The sequence below is a fragment of the Pelmatolapia mariae genome, linkage group LG6 (genome assembly GCF_036321145.2).
Source record: "Pelmatolapia mariae isolate MD_Pm_ZW linkage group LG6, Pm_UMD_F_2, whole genome shotgun sequence".
Taxonomy (NCBI): domain Eukaryota; kingdom Metazoa; phylum Chordata; class Actinopteri; order Cichliformes; family Cichlidae; genus Pelmatolapia; species Pelmatolapia mariae.
In genome coordinates, this window is record NC_086232.1 from 5,070,991 (window position 1) to 5,096,828 (window position 25,838).

Genomic DNA, 25,838 nt, shown 5'->3' on the forward strand with positions numbered 1-25,838 from the left:
TAGGTTCTCAGTCATCCAGGTAATGGTATTTGGGACAAAACAGGACTGGACATCTTTGTGAAGATGAAGATGTTTGTGAAGATGTTTCATCTCTTAATGAGATAAAGCCAGGCAAGTCAGCATTTGCTACTTGCACTCCACGTGACAGAAAAAGCAAATGCTGGATGGAAACTCCTGAAGCGTTTACATGGTGGAAAACCATTACTTTAAGCAACTGGTTAAAAAGGAAGAAACAACATCCCAGGTAAAGTACTTTAGTTACATTCAATCTAAAGTGTTAATTATTTAATTTATACTTAACTTAAACTTACAATTGACTTATGATGTGTCACAGAATATTGTGTCACTACGATTGCACTATAATGCTGCTGCTGGCACGTTGTTTCAAAAGACTACCTTTAAATTAGGAAGACTGTCATCAATGACAGTAGCCCACTTGAAAAGCAGGATGAGAGAGCCGCGTCATTGATTTACAACTGTGAGCTTGTGTATTATTGGGTCTGTACCCTAAAATAATAAAGTACCTTGAGGCCAATTTTGTTGTGATTTGGTGCTATATAAACAAAATTGAAATTGAATTGAAAGGAACTGAGCATCAACAAAGCGTTTTTTATGTTGTCATAAAATATAATTATTGCAAATTTTCTTAAAATATCGTGATATAATTTTGAGGCTATATCACCTCCTTCTATAAAGGAGGCACCCTAATCAGATGCCAGAACTACCTCAAACTGTCCTCTTGCAATGTGGTTGAACGGTCTACTTCCTGCATGACCAAAAGCTTCACTCTGCTACTCAGACAACCCTTGGATGAGGTTCATTCTGCTACTCATGCCCATATGTTTTGGTTAGTACCCACTCATAAGCATAACCATAAGTAAAACTCAACCAGTAACATCATAAGATCACCAACCTCACTTTCACAACAGACCTGTACAACATCCACAAACTTAAAATAGTTCCAAGGGCTGTCAGGTTTCCAATGTTCTGTTTAAAGTGTTAAAACCAAAATCATTGGAATAGTCCGTTAACAGATTGTGTTCAGTAAAACAGCATGCAATATAACAGATTCACTGAAAACAAAACCTGCCCTTTTCACCTTTATTGCAGCTTTTGTGCTATTTACAACTATTACAGATATTTGTGGACAGAACTCCCATGATGCAATGAGCCATCTGTTACTCCAGCAGGGTAGGCCCACAGCCAGATTACTTCCCACAGCCTGCCAACCTGCGTGGATGCAGCACTCAGCACTTTCCAGCCTTTACTTATCCTGTGAACTAGGCACTAACCAACAACATGCTCAAAGGCTTATCAGAGCTTCTTCTAAAGTTTCCCATCCACAAAGCTGGTCTAAGGATTAAAATCTTCAACTTGACATCCCTGAGCTGGCTTTTCTCATTTTGCACAGCTGTTTCTGCCCTGATCTCTGTTTTATTCATTCCAGTTAATGTGGTCTGAAAAAAACTCAAAAGAACAAAAACATATATGATGCATATGCCAACAAGATATAAAAAGGGAGGGGCTGAGCATTCAAAAAAGACAAAACAGTATTTTAAGCTAAATGCTACTGCAATGGAGGTGGATTCACGCTCTTCTACCACAGAGTAAATATGAAGAGAAATGAAGCAAGTGTAACCTTAAAAGAAAAAGCATGGAAATAGTGTTGTGCAGGTTAAGAGTGTCAGAATCATGAGTTTGAAGCTGGAAATTGAATGTCAGTGCTGAAGTTAGAAAGGCAAGGTTGAAATGGTTTGGACATATATAGAGGAGGGATAGAGAATATACTGGACAGAGGATGTTTGAAGATGGAGCTTCAGGAGCCACCAACCTTCCAATTAGTAGATCACCTGCTCCACCTCCTGAGTTACAGCAACCCCCAAGAAGTTCATGGATAAAAGAGGGGGTGGCGTGACAGAAAAGGATGCCAGGGATAGTGTGAGATGAAGGCAGATGATATGCTGTGGCGACTGGTGACGGGAACAGCCAAAAGAAGAAAAAGAACAATTCTAACCATGGTGCGGCTTACCGTGTTTTCGAAAATTGTATATAGTGACCTAATTAATAATAAGATCACTATATCATTACTGGTAATAATATTATCATCTACTATTGATAAGGATAAATATAAATATACTAGTATTCATTTTGCAAACGTGTGTAAGTTTTCTAAGTCAGTCAGGCTTTCATTTGTTTGTACTCACATTTGTAAAGTTGTTTGTGAAGTACAAATCAGCTATACAAATATTGATAAAATTTGGGTTTGTACATGAAAGTTTCAATGCATGATTTATGCACACTGTTTGTGAATAAGGGCCAATGTATGCTTGTGCCATCATTGTGGTGGAGGCGTGGTCCCTGGCTGAGCTGCAGGGGGAGGGATGGCGCAGTGAGCTCAAGGGGCAGGGCCAGGGAGGCTGGAGGGCCAGGTGGAAATAATCAACCAAACAAGGTTTCTCCCTTCACATAGCGAGGTCGGACACGAGAGGAGAAGTGTGCGGGCGGGTTGAAAGCTGGCTGGTGTGTGTGCCGAACCAGGGAATTTAATACGAGTGCACAATCAATTTAGGGAAAAAAAACAAAAAACAGTTACACAATCGAAAGAACGGCGTGTCGGGTCACGGTGCTTTACAGTGGTGCCGAAACTCAGCTGGTATGCCGGACTCACATCACTCGGGCTCCGACACCCTCCCCCAGTTCAGGAGGGACTACAGCGTTCCGGTAAGGAGTCAAGGGGGTATGCGCCATGCTTTGGGGGACACGGTCTGTACGCAGAGCCTTATGCACCAAAGCTTGGTTCGCCCCGGGGCATTGCTGAAAGCAGAGTGGGTAGAGGTGAAGTGTGTTCATGGTGATATTCACAAGTATCCCATAGTGTCGCTGATATTGAAATACAAGGGCAAAACACACAGAGTTACCCCGCGCCTGTCCCCTAATTCCGGGTACGAATTGAACAGCGTTTAATAACGTGTTGGGGGCAGTATGCGGGGATGCAATCACAGCAATCATGTGCTCAGTGGCGACGTCCGACACTGATTCCGGGGGCGGGGGGTCTTTGACCAAGTGATAGAAATTGATGATCACGTGGTGCGCCCTGAAGCCGTGTGGACCTAGCCGCTCTTTTTATTATTAAAAGAGGCTTTATCGAGTGAGTCGTGACACTCGCACAAAGGAGACATACCCAGTTGAGGGGGAAAAAAAATCTAACTGGCCTCCACCTGTAAAACCATTCCTGTTTTAGGTCTGTCTCATTGTTGGCATTCTAGTACACATGTTAGTAATTTCATTAACACCAAAGCAGCTGAAACCAATTTACAACCCTCTTTGTTGTATATACAGTACTTGGCCTGGTTAAGGTGTAACAGGAGAAAACGGTATTAGAGTTCATCTTGGGGGAACACAAGTATGTGAGCTAAATGTCACTGCAGTCCATCCAAAAAGGTCTTGAAACAGTTTACTCAAAACCACAAATACAGTTGACCGAAATGAGAGCTCAACTGCAAATATACAAAGGGATAAATTACTGGGCATATGGATTCTGTTCCCTGTATGACATGCAGTCTTATTGATAATTTCTGACAAATCAGTGGGCTACTTCAGTGCACACAGTTTACCTTTTTAGTCACTAACCTGAGGATTGCTTGTCAGAGATTCTATAGGAATCAATTCAATATTACCTGAAACATATAACTGAAGCAAAATAACTTTCATATACGCAACATTCAATCTTCAAGTTTACAATCTTTTAGTTGGTTTTTTTTTTTTATTTGATCATGTGCTTTCTATTTTTTCTGCAAGACAGTAGTGTGAGGAAAAGATGAGAAAACTAAGATGTCTCACATGGATATAACTGAGAAAAAGTGACTCTACCATAAAGAATCTGGACTTCAGGCTTTGGAACAAGTCCACAGTATCATCAAGACAGAGCTAAAATGGGCAGTTCCAAGCTTGCCAATGCCAGTGATTAGGCACCCATGAGGTCACACATGAGTGGGATTTTTTTCAAATTAAAAGATAAATAAAAGAATCTTTTCACTTTAGTCCTAATTACTATAAGAAAGGTTGCTAAGAGCATTGTTCATTTTATTGGTCTTGCTCAGTGTTAAGAGATTTTGTGATTTTTATGATGTTTTTCCTTTTTGATACATTTTCCCTTTTAATGTTTCATTTACTCAGTTTTCCTTTTAATGTTTCATTTACTCAGTTTTCCTTATAATGTTCCATTTACTCATATGTTTCATTTAAGAAAGGCCTGATACTCATATGCTTATGTTAAGAAAGGCTTGAAAAGCACATAGTGTTCACATATCTTTATGTTTTGTCTTTGCTTCTTCTCACACACATACACATGAGCCCTGCAGTAATCACTGACTCCTGTGAAAGTATCTTGCAGACACCCTTGGGAACAGGACCCAACTAGCTCCTGTTTTCCTCGAGATAGAAACTACACACACACACACATATATACACTGTGTCCCACACATGCCCAGATTGTCTGTTACAGCCTGAAAAACAGGGAATGCTACGATGTATAAATAAAGCTGACTGCAAAGCCTCGGTGTGAGTATCACCCGATCACTCACCCGTGCGCACGTAGTTCTCTGAACAAAACTCTGACTGTTTCTGTATTCTTTCAATGTTTAAAAATGTCTTGCCACTGACATTTAATTGGTCCTTCGAGCCGGATGGTTTATTGATATTATTATATCATCTAACTATTCACAGACGGAGCCACCGGATCCTGACGTCGTGACTACCTGCACTGCAACCACCGTTTCTAGCGAAGCGAGGAAAAGTCCAGAGTCGTACATTCGCCTACTGGCCAGTGTCTTATACAGGTCCACGACGCCAGGTTCTCGGTGACGCCGGGAAAAAGAACACAGCGCAACATTGAAGGTGAATATAAAGCAGCCAGAAACACTTTGCGTTGAATAATCGATTTTAGTTTGACACTGCTCAAAGTAGAAGGGTCCTGTGTGGACCGAAAAGGCAAAGGACAGACGTGTCCTGTGTAAAGTAATTGCTCGCCCGTGTAAGACGAAACCACCTGCCCTGTGGGGGCCTGTTTCGCAACATAAAAAAGGGTTGGTAGCCAGTATATCTCACGCTCGCCTGCGTAAGACGGATTAACACGCCCTGGGAGGCTGAATCCGCAGCATAAAAAAGGGTTGGTAGCCACGCTCGCCTGTGTAAGACAGATTAATATGCCCTGAGAGGCTCAATCTGCAACAAAAATAAAGGTTGGTAGCCAGAGAAACGAGAGTGTCAAATAAAAATAGGATTTTCTCTAAGCGCGCTAACTGTTTGCTGAATGTTTGTTGAGGAGTAAGTGCTTCATTGAATAGGAGCTCTAGGCTCCTGCACTACTCCTATTGTTTTCCTGTGAGTACTGGATGGTGAGAAAGAGAAAAGGTTGCGCGTCAACGCGTAAAAATTAAGTCCGCCCTGAATTTAGTTCAGGGTAGAAGGCTGACTTAATAACCCTCCTCTGACTCTAGTACCAGAACGTCTCACAGTGTGTGCTGGCAGTATTAATAAAATACAAAATACAAGTAGTACTAATAAATGAAATACAAAATATAAGTATTACATCGATCAAACAAAGTTAGAAATGGGCAATAAATCCACAAAACCCACATTAACACCAGACGAGCAGTGGATGGAAAAAAAGCACCCAGGTGCAGGTCAGATTAGTGCAAATAGATGGAGACACCCAAAAAAGACTAATTGCACCGCATGGGCCGGGAATGGCAACCCTGCCCCACTACAACAACTACATAAATGCCTGCAGGCAGAGATAGAAAAAACTGCTGGTAAGAAAAAGGATTTACGAATGTCCGAATATGTAAGTTTTTTTGTACCGTGGCAGGAGGAAAGTAAAAGGCGTGAGGATAAGAGAAAAGAAAAGCAAAGCAAACAGAGCAAAACGCCAACCATTAAAACAGTAACAGTAACCCCCCCTCCTTATCAGCCGCCTCCTCCTGCCTCAGCCCCACCAGATAGTGAGCAGCAGCCTCAACCTTGTCCTCCACTCTCAAAAAACCCCTTTGTGGAGTCACAGGACCCCTATGCTGCAGCCAGGCAACAGCTTAATTCAACCACACATGAAAACCCACCAACTTCAGGGTTTCCGCCGTCGCTGTCCCCACCCACACTGGGCCAATTTCCTTTAATCCAGGTACCGAATCCCAATTACGGTCGAGCAACTGGTCCTGCGGGTGACGACGGCGTGGTCCCCAGAGACCAGTTGACGTTTACATATACATATCAGCCATGGACAGCTGAGGATCGTAAAAATGTGTTAAAAGATGTCCCCCCTTTAAACGAGGGGCACCAACAGTGGAGGGATGCGGTAGACATAATACGCTCCAATTGGCTGCTGAACGGCAGAGAAATGCTGCAAGTGCTCCAGGACCTGTTGGGCCTGAAGCTGGCCCGGGTCCGGGGAGACTTCACGGGCAACAGAGCGGATGGAGAACCTTTAAGAGGCGATGAATTAGTTCAAGCATTGAACCCAGTATATAACAGAATAAAAACCGCTTTAGCACCAAGGCCAGATTATGGAAAAATAGGTGAAACAAAACAAAGAGAGAGTGAGTCCGCCTCTGACTTCCTGGACAGGTTACGTCCAGTTTTTAGACAAAACTCAGGTCTAGAATGTGATGAGAGCCCAAATTCCCCTTTCGAACAACAATTAAAAAACGCGTTTCTAAAAGGCCTCCTCCCAAAGGTCCGCGCTTACGTAGATAAATACTGGGTCACTCAAAACACCGGGAGCTTAGCTGACGCTCTACAGCATGCAGAGCACGCAGTAAAAGTGCAGAAAAAGAAAACAGCTCAAACCGGAGTTTTTGTAGTCACAACAGAGGGAGACCTCGTTGCTTATGCAGGAAAAAATCCACAGCAAAAAGGGAAAGGTCGGAGACAAAATACGGGCGATAAGGGAGGGGACAGACGGTGCTATAACTGCGACAGAGAAGGTCATTTCGCTAGAGATTGTAGGAGCAAGCCTAGGGATCGCAGAGACAGGCGTGACCGTGGCCGCAGAGAAGGCAGGGACAGAGACAGATATGACCGCTCGAATAGACGAGATAGGCAGGACAGCGAAGAGGAGGATAACAGTAGAGAGAGGTGACTAGATTCTCACCCCAAAGCTCAGAGCAACAACAGCAGGGATAGTACAGAAATTTTCAACATACATCAGCTGCTGCTGGGCTCTGAGCACAAACCAGAAGTAACAATTCACATAAATGGCAAACCATACCTCATGTTATGTGATACGGGAGCCTGCATGACTGTGTTAAAAGAAGAACCGCCGCGAACGCATTTCTCAAAAGACGCTCGCGTTGTAACCTCTGCCTCAGGGCATACAACTACACAGCTCCTAACCCAAAAGTTAGATTTCCTGCACTCAGCTAGCAGCAGATGCTGCAAATTGCAATGCATCATTGATTCCAGCTGCCCTGTAAATTTATTAGGGCGAGATGGTTTAATGAAACTAAAAATAGGTGTGGTGCCTGAGAGTAATGGCATGAGAGCAGAGCTTATGCTCTCTGAAACCTATGAACTAGCATGTCATTCAGACGGTGAGCCACACTACTACTGGACTTTAGATCTGCCACCACTGCCGCAGCTTGTGACCGCAGCTGAGCGCTATCTTCCCAGCTCATCATCCACCATGCCATTTAATGAGCTGCACAACACCATACGGTTTAAACAAACACCAGGCCCTGATTCGGAGTATGACACACAAGTCCATCGTTTAGGACCTCAAAAGTTAACACTGCAACATCTCTACGTCACAAAAAGTGGAAGCGCAGTATGTTCAGTGATACAGCCCCCTAAGGTCAGAGAGTTAAATCAAATGCCTATTTCACATGTTTCTGTAGCAAAAAGCCCAGAAACTCAATGGAGGGACCTGGGCACTGTCCTTAAACGAGTACAAAACGATCATTACGAGAAAGCTGAAGAAACACGTGAAGGCTGGCTCCAGGGCCGCAGAACCGGTTGTATGAGATATACTCTAGGATGGGTGCTAAACACACAGCCCAGCACCCACCTGGATACCTCCCCGGCCACATGCTATGTGATCGAGGAGTCAGAATGATTTATCTTGGCACCCGTCGACAACGCGGAACTAAAAGTGCTTCCATCATCATTGTGGTCAAACGGACCCACAGACGTAGGCCTAATAAAGAATGCAGACCCAGTAAAAGTAAAAATCATCTCAAAACACAGACCAATGAAACCACAATACCCACTCTCTGCAGAAGCTAGAGACGGCATACGCCCAGTAATAGCAGACATGGTAAAAGCAGGAATTCTGATTAAAACAACAAAAACAACATGTAACACGCCAATATTTCCAGTGAAAAAAGCAAACACAGGAAAATATAGGCTGGTACATGATTTAAGAGCAATAAACGACATTACTGAACAGATACCACCAATAGTGGCAAATCCACACACACTTTTGAATCGAGTGTCACCACGAGAACAGTGGTTTTCAGTAATTGACCTGTCAAACGCCTTTTTCTCAGTACCACTACACCCCGAGTCACGTGGGCTGTTCGGTTTTACATTTGATGGCCAAAGATACACTTACACGCGGCTGCCACAGGGTTTCCAAAACAGCCCCACCCTATACGCTGAGGCCCTGAAACAGTCAATGTCCCCCTGCACTCTGCCTGCTCCAGGACAGTTCCTACTTTACGTAGATGACATCCTGGTAACCGGAAACACGCAGGACGACTGCAGAACAAACACTCTAGTGGTGCTGAGACACCTCGCAGAACAGGGACACAAAGTCTCTCAACATAAACTGCAACTATGGCAACCTAAGGTCGTATACCTAGGTCATGAACTAACAGGACAGGGTCGAAGGTTACTTGACAGCAGAAAAACTGCAGTACAAACTGCCCCAAAACCACTAACAAAACAACAAATGATGACTTTCCTCGGCCTCTGTAATTATTGCGGAAGTTGGATTCCAGAGTTCGCTCTCAGGGCCCAACCCCTGCAAGACCTTATCTATGGCAAAGATATGGCCCTGAAAGATAAACTGACTTGGACTGCTGAAGCAGAAGCTGCCTTCGCCAATTTAAAACTGGCTTTACAAACGAGCATGGTTCTAGCATTACCAGACTATGATAAGCCCTTCTACTTACATGTAGATGGAAGTGCGGGATATATGAAAGCTGTGCTAACCCAAGCTTTCGGAGATAAACAACGTCCACTTGCATTTTATTCCTGTAAATTAGACTCAGTGGCCTCAGGCCTACCAACCTGTGTACAAGCCTGTGCAGCAGCAGCAGAAGCAGTGAAGAAGTCAGCAGATATCATTCTCGGCCACCCGTTAATAGTTAAGGTCCCGCACGCAGTGACCTCAATTCTATTACAAGCAAACCTATCATACTTGACACATGCCAGACAGCTGTCGTATGTAGGAATATTGTTGTCACAGTCACACATCAACATAGAGAAATGCGGTCAGCTAAATCCAAGCACCCTGCTACCTGTAGAAACAGATGGTGACACACATAACTGCTTACACAAACTGGATGAAGAAACAAAACCAAGGGCAGATATATACAGTTCACCACAAACAACCTTTGCAGATATTTTTGTAGATGGCTCTGCAAGCAAAGACAGCACTGGAAAAAACTGTGTGGGTTATGCAGTAACCACAGTCGACACTGTCATAGAGGCAAGGCCTCTCGCATCTGCAAATTCGGCACAAAGTGCAGAATTAACAGCAGTTATTCGTGCCTGCGAATTGCTTAAAGATAAAGATGTCAATATACACACAGACAGTCAATACGTCTTTGCTGCAGTTCACCATTTCGCAAAAATATGGCAAAACAGAGGCATGATAACCTCTACAGGAGCACCAGTGCAACATGGCAGTCTCCTTAAAAAGCTACTAAAGGTAATCACATTACCTAGGAAACTAGCACTATGCAAATGTGCTGCCCATCAAAAAGATGACTCTTACATCACTAAGGGAAATAACTTTGCAGACAACGCAGCAAAAGAAGCTGCACAACAAAAAACAAATGTTTTTACATTAACCTCATGCTCCCTGATACCACTAGAGGTCCTCAAAGACGAACAAAAGGCGGCTCCACAGAATGAAAAATCCTCGTGGTTGAAAGATGGCGCAATTCTAAAAGATGATATCATGACATGTAATGGGAAACCTATTCTACCTAAATCCCTACATAAAACAGCAGCATTAGTGTCACATGGGAATACACACGTGTCACCAGCATCGATGGTAGATATTCTTTCTAAACAATTCTACTCGAAAAATTTTGAAAACTCAGCTAAAGCATATATTAGAACATGCATGATATGCCAAAAACATAATGCACAGGGAAATTTAAGGCCAAAGAGAGGCCATTTCCCAACACCGCCATATCCTTTTCACACAATACACATGGATTTTATCCAATTACATAAGCACCAACAAGTAGAATATGCACTAATAATCATAGACGTATTCTCAAGGTGGCCAGAAATTTACCCAGTAAAGAAAAATGATGCAATCTCAGTGGCAAAATGTTTGTGTAATCATTTTATTCCCACCTATGGAATACCAAGCCTAATAAGATCTGACAATGGCACACATTTCGTAAATGAAGTAATATCAAAAGTCTCTGAAGCACTGGGCTTCAGTATAAAGCATCATTGTTCATACCACCCACAGAGTGCAGGGTTGGTAGAAAGAACAAACGGCACTATAAAACAAAGACTAAGGAAATGCATGGCGGAAACTGGTCGCCCCTGGCCTGAATGTGTGGGTCTAGTCAAAATGTGGATGAGACTAACACAAGGCTCACAGAAGCTGACACCCTTTGAAATAGTACATGGGCGGCCCTTTCCTCTACCTATTACAAGTGAACCGATAGACAAATCTATAAGAGAAACAACACTAGCGGAATGGATGACAAAACTGTTAGAAAACAAAGAAATAATTTTGAACAATCAACTGCCAGATGATTCTCTTCCAGTCTCTTCCAGGTTGAAACCAGGAGATTGGATCCTGATAAAAGTGCTCCAGAGGAAAAAGTGGAGCTCCCCGAGGTGGGAAGGACCTTACCAAGTCCTCCTGGCCACACCAACAGCCTGCAAAATTGCTGAACGACCTTCCTGGATTCATCAGAGCCACTGTAAAAGAGTGAGTGACAGCCCATAGACACTGAGACGCCAGCACCCCTGCCTGTTAGTGATCTGGGAGGTGGAGAGAGGGCTGTTTGGGTAAATCCCGCCCTTGTTCTTCTCGCCCCTAGTCTACTCACTCACAGGACCAGGTGTGTTCGGTCATCATGAAGACCATACTCGCTCTGGTGGCCAGTATCACAATTCTGTTGGGACTGCTGTTACTGATTCCACAAGAAGAAGAACAGCACCACCTGGAGACAAGACTGACCCATGACGCAATACATCCAGACGACATGACACAAGATCACAACCACCCATGGATGAACAATGCCTGGTACCGTTATGTGTACAACTCCACAAGAGACAAAAACTGTTACATCTGTTCACACATGCCTCTCACTGCAAAACACTTGACCCTGTACGGCACACCCGCACCACTAAATGAAGGACTGTGCATATATGAGAAAGCAGCCCGCGGCCAGTGTGATAACCAAACGATGAGAAAATTGGAGAAGTGGATATGTCTGGGAGACCCTAACGTCCAGAACATCAACGTCACCACAACAGTAGGACAAGAAGACCCGACCTATCTAATGGACCTATGCACTAACATCACCAACACGTCAGAGCCTAACAGGTACACGTACGCCTGTGAGGACAAACACTGGGTGAATATGTCACTCAGCACCCCAAACCTCACTGTGCTGGCTGTGGTAACCACGTACACTTTTCCCTTATGTGTCGTGTTTGTCAACATCACCAAAGGAGCGACTCACTACAGCCTATCTGGCGCATGCCAATACACCCTGACACTACCGACTCTTACAAAGAAACTCTACTGGGTCGAGGGGATCGGCTGGTGGTGTCAAGGATATGACAAACAACCCCAAACATACCTAGCCGTGCCCGAAAACTATGAGGGACAATGTGTGCCACTGATGCTAAGCGATCACACCTTCAAGATAACAGTAGGAGCAGCCCGTGCGCGGACACGCCGGAGACGAACGATACAACCACACGACCCAATTTGGGGCTCTGACGTCCCAGAGGAATTCAAACAATGGACCACAGGACAAAAGGTCGCCCATGCCCTTTTCCCATGGGTAGGAGTTGGAAAGCACGCCCTTAGAATTGAGACTCTGAACTACCGTTTTGGACTGTTCCTGAATGCATCCTGTAAAGTGAATAACGCGCAGAATGAAGAAATCGACGCCTTGCGCCTTAGTACAATGCAACATCGTGTGGCGTTAGACATGATTTTGGCCGAGAAAGGCGGCCTTTGTGTGTTGTTTAATACAACCTGCTGCACCTATATCCCTAATAATGTGCATTCCACCAACATGTCTGACGCACTGAACACGCTACATCAGCTCAGACGTGTACAGCAGCAAGATTACACACACAACACCGAGGACTGGCTCACATGGCTGTTTAGTGGGTCATGGAAGTCATTACTCACTAAAGGACTAACATTCGTTGGAATGCTCCTTATGCTACTTTGCTTATTTTCCACATGTGTACTGCCTTGTATTCGGAGTATGATAAGCAAAATGTTTACTGTACGATTGCAAGCTTACATCGCATTATCTCAAGTTGAACAAGCTCAAGAAAAGGTACAAGTTGAAGAAGATGATTTTTAAGCACTAAACTGTGTAAACCCAATAAAGTTGATCATGTACGTTTTCACAAAATGACACTCTAGTTGAAAATGCTTCTGCAAGTGACTAGTAGTTGAAGTACATAAATATATATGAACAACAGCAGGGAATGTTAAGAGATTTTGTGATTTTTATGATGTTTTTCCTTTTTGATACATTTTCCCTTTTAATGTTTCATTTACTCAGTTTTCCTTTTAATGTTTCATTTACTCAGTTTTCCTTATAATGTTCCATTTACTCATATGTTTCATTTAAGAAAGGCCTGATACTCATATGCTTATGTTAAGAAAGGCTTGAAAAGCACATAGTGTTCACATATCTTTATGTTTTGTCTTTGCTTCTTCTCACACACATACACATGAGCCCTGCAGTAATCACTGACTCCTGTGAAAGTATCTTGCAGACACCCTTGGGAACAGGACCCAACTAGCTCCTGTTTTCCTCGAGATAGAAACTACACACACACACACATATATACACTGTGTCCCACACATGCCCAGATTGTCTGTTACAGCCTGAAAAACAGGGAATGCTACGATGTATAAATAAAGCTGACTGCAAAGCCTCGGTGTGAGTATCACCCGATCACTCACCCGTGCGCACGTAGTTCTCTGAACAAAACTCTGACTGTTTCTGTATTCTTTCAATGTTTAAAAATGTCTTGCCACTGACACTCAGTCAAACTGAAAGATTACTCTGCTCAGCAAATGTAAATGAACATTGTCAGAAACAAAAGTGTAATTTTGTATTTAGCCCCATTCATTTCTCCTGGCCTTTTAGCTCTTAAGAGCGGTTTTGTTTTATGTTATTGCAGGCTACAGTAGCTGTTCTTGTCAACAGAAAATGGAAATACTCAAGAAATTTAAGTTGCAATAGTGTTAGAAATAATAAAACCAACAAAGGCTCTAACTGAACCAGTGAAAGACTCTGAAAGAGATTTAATGGTCTCAGTGAGAAGCAGTCAACCAGCCCTGCCTACTGTCCTACATAAAGAAAACTGGAGCAATGCCGTCTTCTTCAGGTTCAGACAAAGTGGGCCACTGTCATCAGTCACTCGGCTGAGGTCGACCAGGAAACACTGCAGTCAATCAGAGATGATGGAGGAAAGAAAGTTTGTCTCTTGGGAGTCTCTTGTCATTGGTACCACTGATTCCTGAACATCAACAGATCCTAAAAACAGACTACATTTGTGAGTACATGCACTTTTTTCACCTCCGTCACCTTTAGAGTTTCAATTGTAGCTCTGATTAAAATGGGTAACATAAATAGTCAGCTGAGATGAGTAACACTTCACACCAGGCATTTCCATAAATGTCTGCCCAGAAGCACCAGCTATCAATCGTTGCAACCTGTTGTTTGTGAGCAAAACATGTAATAGACACACCGGTCCACTGTGACCATTTCACGCTTTCTCTCCAAAACTCCAAAAGTGAAATGGGCATGCATGCTGAAGTTACAGTACCAGCAGGGGGAGATGATATAATCAAGTTGTCTATTTTTTTCCCCACATTCCAATAAAAATGTACATGTGGCCTGTTAGGTTGGACACTGAATTATTATTAACATTAATTATTAACATCTTTACCATCATAATGCCTTGTTTTCAGCAGCATAAAATTTTGCATCGAAGCACAGAAACTTCAGAATGCTGACATGCTTGCTCTTCTTCACTGCAGCCATTACATGCTCTTTTAAAGGCATACAGACACACAAACTCTCTCATTCACTAGAACACTTAAACAAGCGAACACAGACACTTGCACAAAAACACATACATGACACACACACCAAATCTATGTCATCTCGCAGTTACAACACTGTAAGAAATCCTTCCAAGAAGACAGTATAGGCTGTTTTATTTTATACCACCACAACATCATTAATTTCAATCATGGAGGAAAAAACCCTGTGAAATCCTGGAAACACTGCATTATAAGCACCCATAGTAGCTGAAAGTGGAAACATGTGAAAGCAAGCTGAAATATTAAAAAGCCCCGAAGAGTGAACCTGCTAGTCAACAGGCGGAGAGCCTTAAACTCCTGTGGCCTCAGCTCCTAATCCAGCCAGGAATTAGAGCTGCATCATGCTGCTTAATACTACCACAACCCCCCACTGCTGTATGGGATGAAATTAACGATCCATCTACTGTCTGAAAGAGGTCAACAGCTTCGTCTTAACAATGATCAAAATGGAGTCACCTCGTAATCCTGTTATTGACTTGCCAACAAATGAGACATCACAACAGAAGCAGACAAACACACATGGATACATATAGTTCAGCTTTAACCAACAAAAGAAATGTATTACATAATTTTAGCAAATTAAAAACATTTTAAGCTGTTTTTGTTGCTGCTCAGAATTACAACTGCAAATTCAACATTTTTATTTTATTTTATTTTTAATACTGGTGCTGATGTAGATATCTATGAAAGCAACAGTGACTACAAATGTGACAGTTGGGAAGCTAGGACTGAATGTCTGATCTCAGTCATGATCTTAGCTTATTCTTTGTCGAAATTTTACTATTTCCAGCAAACAACTGAATGTTTATGGCTGGCCATAAATGTGTTTTGAGCTTCTTCTTTTTTTTTTGAATAATAAGTCTAAACATTTAACAACACAGTAGATTACTGATTTAATTAAATAATTTGATTATTATAATTAACAGGATAAATCAGGAAACTGTCAAATATTTCTGTAGATCTGTAATCCTGAGATCAGAAGCTCAAAGCTTAAAAATTAGAACTGAAGCCAGAATATTGGTTTTGATCTCAGCATGCATTATTTATAACAGTGTTAAATCACAACTAAACTGACTGAAAACACATTTCACTGTCAGTGTGCTGACTGTTTTCATTCACTCATTCAGTATCTATTCTATTTCTGCTCAGGGCAACATGCTGACAGCTGCCACACTGCAGGTCACATCCCAAATGTTTTGTAGGCACTGTGGAGGCCTGTAGCCATATGGCTACCAGCATCACATGACATACCAATATTGGATAAACAATACACACAACCCCATTGTCTAGGACGCTACCACAGTGAGCAATTCAATTCAATTCAATTCAATTTTATTTATATAGCGCCAAATCACAACAAAAGTCGCCTCAAGGCGCTTTATATTGTACAGTAGATAGCACAATAATAAATACAGAGAAAAACCCAACAATCATATCATATGACCCCCTATGAGCAAGCACTTTGGCGACAGTGGGAAGGAAAAACTCCCTTTTAACAGGAAGAAACCTCCGGCAGAACCAGGCTCAGGGAGGGGCGGCCATCTGCTGCGACCGGTTGGGGTGAAAGAAGGAAAACAGGATGAAAGACATGCTGTGGAAGAGAGACAGAGATTAATAACAGATATGATTCGATGCAGAGAGGTCTATTAACACATAGTGAGTGAGAAGGTGACTGGAAAGGAAAAACTCAATGCATCATGGGAATCCCCGGCAGCCTACGTCTATTGCAGCATAACTAAGGGAGGATTCAGGGTCACCTGGTCCAGCCCTAACTATATGCTTTAGCAAAAAGGAAAGTTTTAAGCCTAACCTTGAAAGTAGAGATAGTGTCTGTCTCCTGAATCCAAACTGGAAGCTGGTTCCACAGAAGAGGGGCCTGAAAACTGAAGGCTCTCCCTCCCATTCTACTTTTAAATACTCTAGGAACAACAAGTAAGCCTGCAGAGCGAGAGCGAAGTGCTCTAATAGGGTGATATGGTACTACAAGGTCATTAAGATAAGATGGGGCCTGATTATTTAAGACCTTGTATGTGAGGAGCAGGATTTTGAATTCAATTCTGGATTTAACAGGAAGCCAATGAAGGGAAGCCAAAACAGGAGAAATATGCTCTCTCTTTCTAGTCCCTGTCAGTACTCTTGCTGCAGCATTTTGGATTATATAAATGCAGAATGCTTCCATACATCTATTGTTAACATTGTCTTCCGATTGACTGGCATTGTTTTGTTAGATTATATTGGGATATGTCCCACCTACTTATCATCTATAAAGTCATACCTTTTGATAAAGTGTATGTTATGATGCTATTGGTGTCTGTAACCCACCAAGTAATTTTATTAGCCTACCTACCTACCAACTCATAATATTACACTACACACTATTAATTAAATCTACCTACCTAGTAACACCTGTCATCAGCAGTGTTTAGCATTGTTTGCACTTATAAACATACAGTGTGTATATATGTATACATATATAGCTGAGCTTCACATCAGCTCAAAGCAGTCTGGCCATTTTCCTCTGACCTCTGGCATCAACAAGGGATATTACAGCAGAGATCTGCTGCTCACTGGATACTTTCTGTTTTTCAGACCATTTTCTGTAAACCTAAACATAATCCCAGGAGTTTCTGAAATGCTCATGCTAGTTTGTCTGGCGCTAACAACCATGCAATGTCACTTAAATCACCTTTCTTCCCTACTCTGTCTCTCAGTTTCCACTTCAGCCACTCGTCTTGTCCATGTCTACATACCTAAATAGAAAAATGCACTGAGTTGCTGCCATCTGATTAGCTGATTATATACTTACATTTAAACACATTAGCATATTCGCCAACATATATGGTGAAAACCAATTTTCATACTGTCTGTTAGAGGATGTCAACAAGAAGGTGACTTTTCTACATTTGAATGTTTAGCGCAATTTTATACTATACATTGAACATGAAAGAATGGAAGTCCTCTCACTGTCAAAATGCTTCTACCTAAAGATGTAAACATAGCCAGAGTGGGACAAGTCTGACTTTATTGTCACCTTTGAGACCTGAATATCAGCACCAGGGTGATGTTGTAAACTAACATGAAGGTTACAACTGCTTTAGCTCCTCATTGCCTAAGGAATATTAAATAATAGTGTTCCCATATGACCTTGAATCGTGTGTGTGTGTGTGTGTGTGTGTGTGTGTGTGTGTGTGTGTGTGTGTGTGTGTGTGTGTGTGTGTGTGTGTGTGTGTGTGTGTGTGTGAGTGTGCTAGTGTTAATTTCTGGTCACTGTGGCAACAGTTACCAAGCAGCACAATGAGCTCCACTGAGCTCTGCCTGGAAGATTATGAGGATGCAGTTTAATGAATAGGGTGTGCTGCCTTTTAAAGGCAGCTTTTATGTAACATTTAAGGCTTGCTTCACTATCTTGAATCACAAGAACTGGTCCTTTTATGCTTTTCTTTTTTCTCTCTCATATACATATACACAAACATAGTATATGTGTATACTTTTATAGTGCTGGAGGTTTAAGTAGACAAGGACAAAGTCTTAGATACAAAGGTCAGCAAATGTTCAGGTAATCTCTATAGGCTGCTCTAAATGTTTCACTTTAGACCTTTCAAAAAAAAACAATCTGGTTTCTAAATTATATGTATCTCTATTAATGTTATTACAATTATTACAGTTCTCCAAAACATTGTAAATCACAAAATGGTCAGATTTAAATATACTGTAATATATGAAAAATATATGCTTGTAAAAAAAACAAAATATTAACAAAAGTATCAGGTTGAACCTTTTATTTTAAACATAATATTATATTCCTTATCTTCTGCTGGAAAATACTGATGTCTCTTTTGTTTCCCCCATTGCAGTAAGTTTCTCCTCTCTGGTTAACAGATAATTTGATCTTGGTCCTCCACCTGTTTCCTTCTTTTTCTTACAGTCTGGACGTCAAAGTTAATATGAAAAACGAACAAAAAAGACTGACAAACTTTTTGTTTTGTTCTTTTGTTTTGTGAGCCACAGTGACTGTCTCAGCAGAAACAATACTGACAACTTCCACTATTAAAAATAGAGCTTTGTGATTTTCTTAAACTCTTCTAACTGCAGTGGAAATACTTTGAAAAGCTGCCTTATCTGACTTTCAAATCTCATACTTTTAATTAAGATTTCTCCCACTTATTCTGAAATCATGTTTCAGCAGTGGTAGCGTATTAGCAGTCCGCTGGCAGTTAGTGGACAGCCTGTCTACCTGCAGAGTGGGCCTGTTGTTGATGGAGGCAGTGTACAATGTGGTGTAACAGATCTGGGGCTACTCTTGCTTGTGGGTCTCTCTATCAGGCTGCCAGTGAGTACGGCGTTGACATGCAAAAGAGCTCAAGTAAAACCAAGTGTTAAAAACAATGACTGCTGTGTGTTGCATCTTTGGTGTTTCTTTACACACCTCTCTCATTCCTGACACTCTCTTCCCTTGTTTTAATTGTAAGGGTTCTTTCTACTCAGCCTGAGCACTCATTCATTGATTCATCCTAGCACTTTTTTCTATGCTTAAGTGCTTTCTGTCTAACATTCACATTCCAATGGATGCATCAGTTAGTATCTGCAGACTGGAGCAGCCGGGGATGGGACCACCAACCTACAGATTGGTAGATGACCTGTTCTACCTCCTGAGCTGCAGCCACCCACTTGTCAACCAATCAACATTTGTTCATTAACATCCAGAAACCTGTAGTTGCTGTGTTGGAGGACACATGGCTCTGAATGAGACCATAGAAGCCCCACCCATCTGCTGTTTATTATGTTATTAATGAGGGGCAGCCAATCAAGTCGGCATAAGTAAAGTTGTACAAACTGATGGGTCTGTCTAGCACAGACCCCTCGCTGGAACAAGACAATTCTTCTACAACAGCAAAGAGCATTGAACACCAAACAGAACTCTTTGATCTCGTGCACGAGGGAGAGAACTATGACAAGCGCCGTTCCTTCACTTGACCCCAGTCGCTCTCGTCTGCTCCCTCGTAACACTGCTCTTTATTGTGGTTACATGACTATGCATAAGTTCATTAACATATAACGTCTTACATAGGCATACATGTAAACAAAGAGTACCTTGTCTGTGTGTACGTACAGGCGTGTGTGTGTGTGTGTGTGTGTGTGTGTGTGTGTGTGTGTGTGTGTGTGTGTGTGTGTGTGTGTGTGTGTGTGTGTGGGTTCAAGATGTGACCCTGTGAACGACTTCCCACAAAAATAGAATTTCCTTCATAGAGTAAATTACTTGTGCTGCACCAATCAAGCAGAAAGCATCTCCCAATTTACTATATTAACAACTAAATTTACTGTCTGATCACTGGTTGTTCAAACCAGAATTTCCCCCTTTTTTTTCTTTTTTTTTTTAAACTGTTGTCCTGCAACCTGGAGTTAGTTGTCAGCATTGGATAAACTCAGCATTTGATAACAAAACTTGTCTGTTAAGTTCTTCTCTGCTATATTTTAATCATTATTTTTTAAACTATTTTGCTATTAGTCCACTGGTCTTTGTATCACTTTTCATCACACTAAGTGACTTGGACAAGATGATAAACAGACTCACATACTTAAGATGCTGTCTAATCTTCATGAGCTCTCTTGTATTTGTAAATGTTAGTATGGTTAATACATTTTCTGTTTGTGTCTGTGATTTTGTATATGTTTCTCTTTGCAGTATTTCAGACTCCTTCTTAATTTTCCCACTTAAGCAGTCAGTTTTCTTTTTCCCAGGTTTGCTAACCCAAATTTGATTTCCCACATTAAATAAAAGCATTCCTTTGTGTTCTCACCTACTCCTCTCACTCCGTTGTCCTCTCCCACTTCAACAGTCCAATAGCAGTCAGTTCTCTTTCAGCTTTGTCCTGTGTTTCCCACTGTCTCTTCTTGCCATTTTACTCCAAAAGTGGCAACTGTCAAACTCCAACAGTCTCCTCAACAACACAGTGTAATAGCACAACCAACATATAACCTGTAAACACAGTTTCCTAATAAAATCAGCAATGGGTGGGTGAAAGCCATTCACCAGAGCATGTCTTAACTGCTGCTGATGTGGGCTGGCCTTCTCTGCACGCTCTCCAAGGCTGCTGTGTTTTCTGAAAACTTCTAACATTTGACATTTTCCAGCAACCAGTTTACACTCAAAATCACATTTTTTATGACAATATAAATACCTCGCGCTGCCAGGAGTGAATTCCTGCATGAATGTGTCGTCTCCCTGTGAGGCAGTCTTACTTGCTCGGGAACCCATGATAACAACAACAAATGGTGTGACAGATCACGTGCCTGCTTGCACCCACTCACGCGAACACACAACAACACAAATTAGGTCTACTCCAAACTCACACCGGTACGCTCGGGACCCCAACCCAGTTTCCGGGACCCCAACCCAGTTTTGCGACGCAAAGCCCAATTAAGGGATGCTCGGGACCCAAACCTCAGGGCGATTTTACCAAAACCTCGGACACCCACCGGACGCTTGGGACACATACACCCAGGGCAATTTCTCGGGACCCAAACCCAGTAACGCTGCGCTTATTTTCAACTTACTTGGTGTTGCGATTGCGTGTAGTATAGTCTAGGATCCCGTCAATCTTCATCCATCGAGGAGAAAAAACAGACGGCTAATCCACCGGCCCGATGACGGATTCTCACGTCTCGGGACTTTACTGTAGGAACTTCTGTAAGTTCTGGCTGACGTCTGTCTCTTTTCCCCTCGATGAATGTTGACTCCAGGGATCCGGCTTCGAAGGACCAATTAATGTTGGGTCTGTCTGGAAGTCCAGCAGTTCATCTAAACAAAAGGCACTTATACTGAAAAAGATATAGTTGTGTTTACCATACCATAAAACAGTAAAAGAAGGTATGACCTCTCTCATGACCCCAGGATGTGTGTGCATTCCAGAGTGCTCTGGGAGGCACACAGAGTCTTTGCAGACTGCTAAGGATCAGACATCCTATCATTATGCAATCGATTATAAAACTAAGCATATATGAGTAAATATTTCTAAGCATAAATGACAATCAACAATATAAACCTAACACAAATCAGCTGACCAGGGGCTCGGATGTGTTCCAGCGTTCTTGATCCTGTCTGGTAACCATGTCCAGTTATGAGCTAGGCAAACAGTCACACGAACACATACAGCACATACAACATGTCATTAACATGGAAGCTCTTCACTATGAGTGAAGTCACAAAGTTCAAAATAAACTGTTGGTGGAGCGCCATGAAAACTTAATCATAAATTGTCTTCACCCAGCTGAACATGGATATAATTAAGGAAGTTAACAAAGGTAACGTAGCTAAAGCTACACAGAGCTCGGCAGCCACAGCCACAAGCCAGCAGTCTCAGTAAGGTTTAAAAAGATCAAAGCGGTTAGAAGAGAAATTATAAAGATGAGTGAACAAGAGAAACAGGTCGATATCCTGCTATCTGGTGAATTTACAGTCAGACTAGAAAATGATGCAAGTACCTGACACTTGCTTTGTTCTATACATCTGTTACACCTGCGTTTGGTTGGTAAGGTAAAATATGTCAGATAAAGATGAGTGCACAGAATCTCATTTGCGGTTAATCAATGGTACATTGGTAGCAGAGCACTTTAGTTTCAGTTGTTTCAGTAATATTTGGCATTGATAAAAAATTGATTTTTGTTTTTTTGATTTGTTTTTTCAACATTTTATAAAAATAAAGATTATTTTGACGTGTGAATCAAAAAAAGCTACATTTAGCAGTATAGAGTATAATATGTGTCACCGTTACACCTTTATTTAAGACAAGTTGTGAGTAATTTGGTTATTGTTTTCTAAGAGCTTCCTCCAAACAACCTATGTAGAAATAATGAAGTCAAGAGTAGAATTTACTGTCTATAGAACAATAAGGTCTGTAAATGAGAAGTTCATCTCACCATTTCCTCATTGATAGATTCTGTTTCCTTCAACAGAGTCTATAAAGTTCCTCTTTTGTCTACCATCCATTAGTCTACCATCCCCCCCCCCCCCCCCCCCCCCCCCGATCATTAATACAGATAACTGTAGCTGAAGCACACTTAAATCCAACCAGTCAACGTGTCAGCTATCTGAATTTCAGTTAAATAATGACACTTTGGCTTCGGTGGTCAGTTCACATTACTTCAGATTTGCAGCCATGAGTGATTCCCAGACACAGGACACCAGTGAAGAGTGGGAAGTCTGACATGTGACAAGTACCAGAACACCACAGCCTGAAATGTCAAACTGTTCAGCAGAAGTAAGACTGTGGATGTAGCATGCACGAAAAGGTCAACGCTTCTTTTTTCTTTTTTTATTCTGATAAACCAGAAGAGTATCATCATTCCACATGAAAACAATGGTGCAATGCAATGGTGTTAATCTATTATTAGTAGATCCACAGCTGGCCTGCTCACATCTGGTTGTGACTAGAGATGGCACGATACCACTTTTTTATGTCCGATACCGATACCGATATCATAAATTTGGATATCTGCCGATACCGATATTAATCCGATATAGTGTGTTTTTTAATCAATAAAACTGTTTTTTTTAATATCTTGCTGCATTTTGTATAAGTTCATACTCAAGTTTAAATAAACAACAACACTAAAGCTATTCTGTTATACCTGTATGTAAAAAATACACTGCACCCAAAATATTTCATAGTTCAGCAATACTGATCAATCTAATAAACTTAAACCTACTCCATCCTTCCTATTCTGGTATTTTAAAGAGTACTTAGCAGAAATATTAAGCAACCTAACTAATAGGGTTGCAAACTCCCAGCAAAAAAAAAAAAAAGGGAATCACCCCCACCCTCCACCTCATGATGCTTAATCGACGTAATCAACTTTAATTTGATGCAGTGTGAAAAAAATGCACAGAAATAAATTATTTTTCAAGAATAATTAAATATATTCAACATCTTTCTTCTACAGAATTGCAGACTGCACAGATGGTACTTTCCCAAAGGAAAAAGTACTATAGCTTACTAGGGTATATTAGACTTAACAGTTACTATATACAGTAATGGACTTCTATACATTTTACATCAGATTAAAACTTTGGGTGTAAGATTCAGATAATTATTTATTAAAAGCTAGACATTTTAAATGAGAATAAGAAAGATAAGTATGTCTTTGTGCCCCCTTTTCCCTGTTAATGCCCTATCGGCCCCCCTGGCTAAACTTTGCTAGATCCGCCCCTGCACAGTTACCAGCCGTCAGCTACGTAGAAAAGGATCCTGGTCTAGAAAGTAATATTAAATAAATTCTAACAACAGCTTATCAAGGTTAACGTTCTGCTGTTGTTCAGCCGCTGGTTTCCTCTTTCTGGTGCAAAGTGGGCCAAAAACAAAGAAGAGAGACAGACTCGCGACAGAAAAGCCGATCAGCTGATCATTAAGCAGTTTCACGATTGAAGTAGCAGCAAGAGAGGGAGAGAGAAGAGGCTCCATATATCGGTTGTTAAGCTTAACGTAGGTACGCTTTACAAACATTCAGAGATGAACTTACACACTTGCTTTACTTCTCTCTGGGATAACTTCCTCGGAGATGAAATGCTGGATTGCTAGCGAGGCTACAAATAAACACAGCCGCTCTATCATGTGATGCACACTGCTTCGACGTGCTACGGTTACAAGCCGAGTTACGTCGTGTCGCAAGTTTTGTGAGGTGCTTTTTTGATATTTAATGGATCGGATTACATTTTTTAATTTCTCGCCGATATCCGATCCAGTAATTTAGGTCAGTATCGGACCGATACCGATACTTAATATCGGATCGGTCCATCTGTAGTTGTGACACTGGTTGGTGCAACAGAGAAGTCCGCTGTGTTTGAGTCACTGCAGACAGCCACAGACACCAGACAACTTCAAATCCTCTGTGTCACCTGCAGTTGGTCCGTGATGAGAGGAACACGTAATCCCTATTCTGTCTGATTCCACAACACTAGCATCTGTTGTCTAACTGATCCTGTTTTTCTGTTTAAGCTTCCTCACATTGTATTCAGCAGATATCTGCTAGATACAATGTGAGGAATAGGGTTAAAATGATATATATTCTGTAACAGAGTACTGTAATACATTTAACAGTCATAGTAATGTTACTGATCAAGTTGCTTACAAGTTGATTTCAGTTTGTGTTGATAAAGGAGAAAATGTGAGAACACTTTACAATTTCTAAGGAGTGTGAATGTTAAAGAAAGTTACTTTAATTTTCATTGCATGACAGCACATGAAGGCACTGTGCAAACTGCACCCAACGCAAAGACACAATATCAACACAAAGCAAGCCGCTAAGAACACTCCACCCATGGCCATGATTTAAAGCTGAATGTTTGCACATTAACACAAATTAAAACTACACCTAATATCTTTATTTCCAAACATAAATACACTGCGTGATTAAATATTAAATGTGTTATATGTAGTATTTATCGTTACATTACAAAGTCAGAGTAAGCGAAGTACAACAAAAAAGATTAATGCGACAAAAAAGTTTAATTTATAAAACATGACGTGTTATTTCAAGACACATTCTTATTTAAAAAATGCTTTCCAGTATTCCACGAAGATCTCAGTGCGTGGTCCTATAAATGTAATTCGTGATGCAGCTATGTAAGGATGTGTGCTAGAAAGTTGAACTCGGAGTTTCCCCCTCAGATGGTGGTGACAGTTGTGCATGAATGGGTCATTAAGGCAGAATGTGATTTTCCACTCACCGGCATCATGTTGGCAGGTCCCCGCTCTGTCGCATCCACTGCAGCTGAAACCATCAAAGCTTACACCGTCAGCCTCCTCTGCAGCCCGCCGCTCTCTCTGCGCGTTACTGTCATATCACATCTATATATATTTTTTAGATTTCACCTCCTGCTCGACCTGTTGCAATGGGTCGGCGGGCGTTACGGTGGGATGCCCTCTGGAGAAAAAAAGCAGGATGCTTTCAGAGAGAAGAACTACATGCAGCTGAAGGAGAGCAGCGTTTACACACCAGACTGCAGCTCTTGATGATCGGAGCAGAAAACAAAGCGCGGAGAGCCGAGCTGCTGCTCTCCTGCTGCTCTCCTAATCCTACTCAGCTCCCAGCGTCTCACTAACGAGGGTTGGTTTTGGACTTACTCGATCATTAAACAGGAACAGCACTTCCGGTCAAATCTTTTCAGAATTAAAGCGACTCTTTCTCCAGAGTATGTTTTTTTACATGTACATTTTCGATTTGTGGGGATCAGAGATTTAAACCACCGTGATACTAAATAATACACAGAGTTATGAAA

General features: G+C 41.7%; 2 protein-coding genes across 4 annotated transcripts in view; one reads left to right on the forward strand and one right to left on the reverse strand.

Annotated features, from left to right (window-relative positions):
• The window catches only part of LOC134628884 (apoptosis-stimulating of p53 protein 2-like), a 46,975-nt gene extending 21,337 nt beyond the window's left edge, over positions 1 to 25,638 (reverse strand). For 2 of the 3 annotated variants that reach the window (XM_063475694.1, XM_063475693.1), the window contains exon 1: positions 25,287 to 25,638. In XM_063475694.1, the coding sequence (XP_063331764.1) occupies positions 25,287 to 25,340 (54 nt within the window). In that variant the 5' untranslated portion in view covers positions 25,341 to 25,638. Of the gene's footprint in view, positions 1 to 396; positions 526 to 25,286 lie in introns of those variants that run through there. The other variant, XM_063475695.1, reaches the window with a different exon arrangement.
• On the forward strand, positions 4,132 to 13,488 carry LOC135933105 (uncharacterized). The gene is made up of 2 exons (XM_065471011.1): positions 4,132 to 4,896; positions 11,013 to 13,488. The coding sequence occupies exon 2, from the start codon at positions 11,328 to 11,330 to the stop codon at positions 12,801 to 12,803; it is 1,476 nt and encodes a 491-aa protein (XP_065327083.1). The 5' UTR covers positions 4,132 to 4,896; positions 11,013 to 11,327; the 3' UTR covers positions 12,804 to 13,488.
• Positions 25,639 to 25,838: the final 200 nt, after the last annotated feature.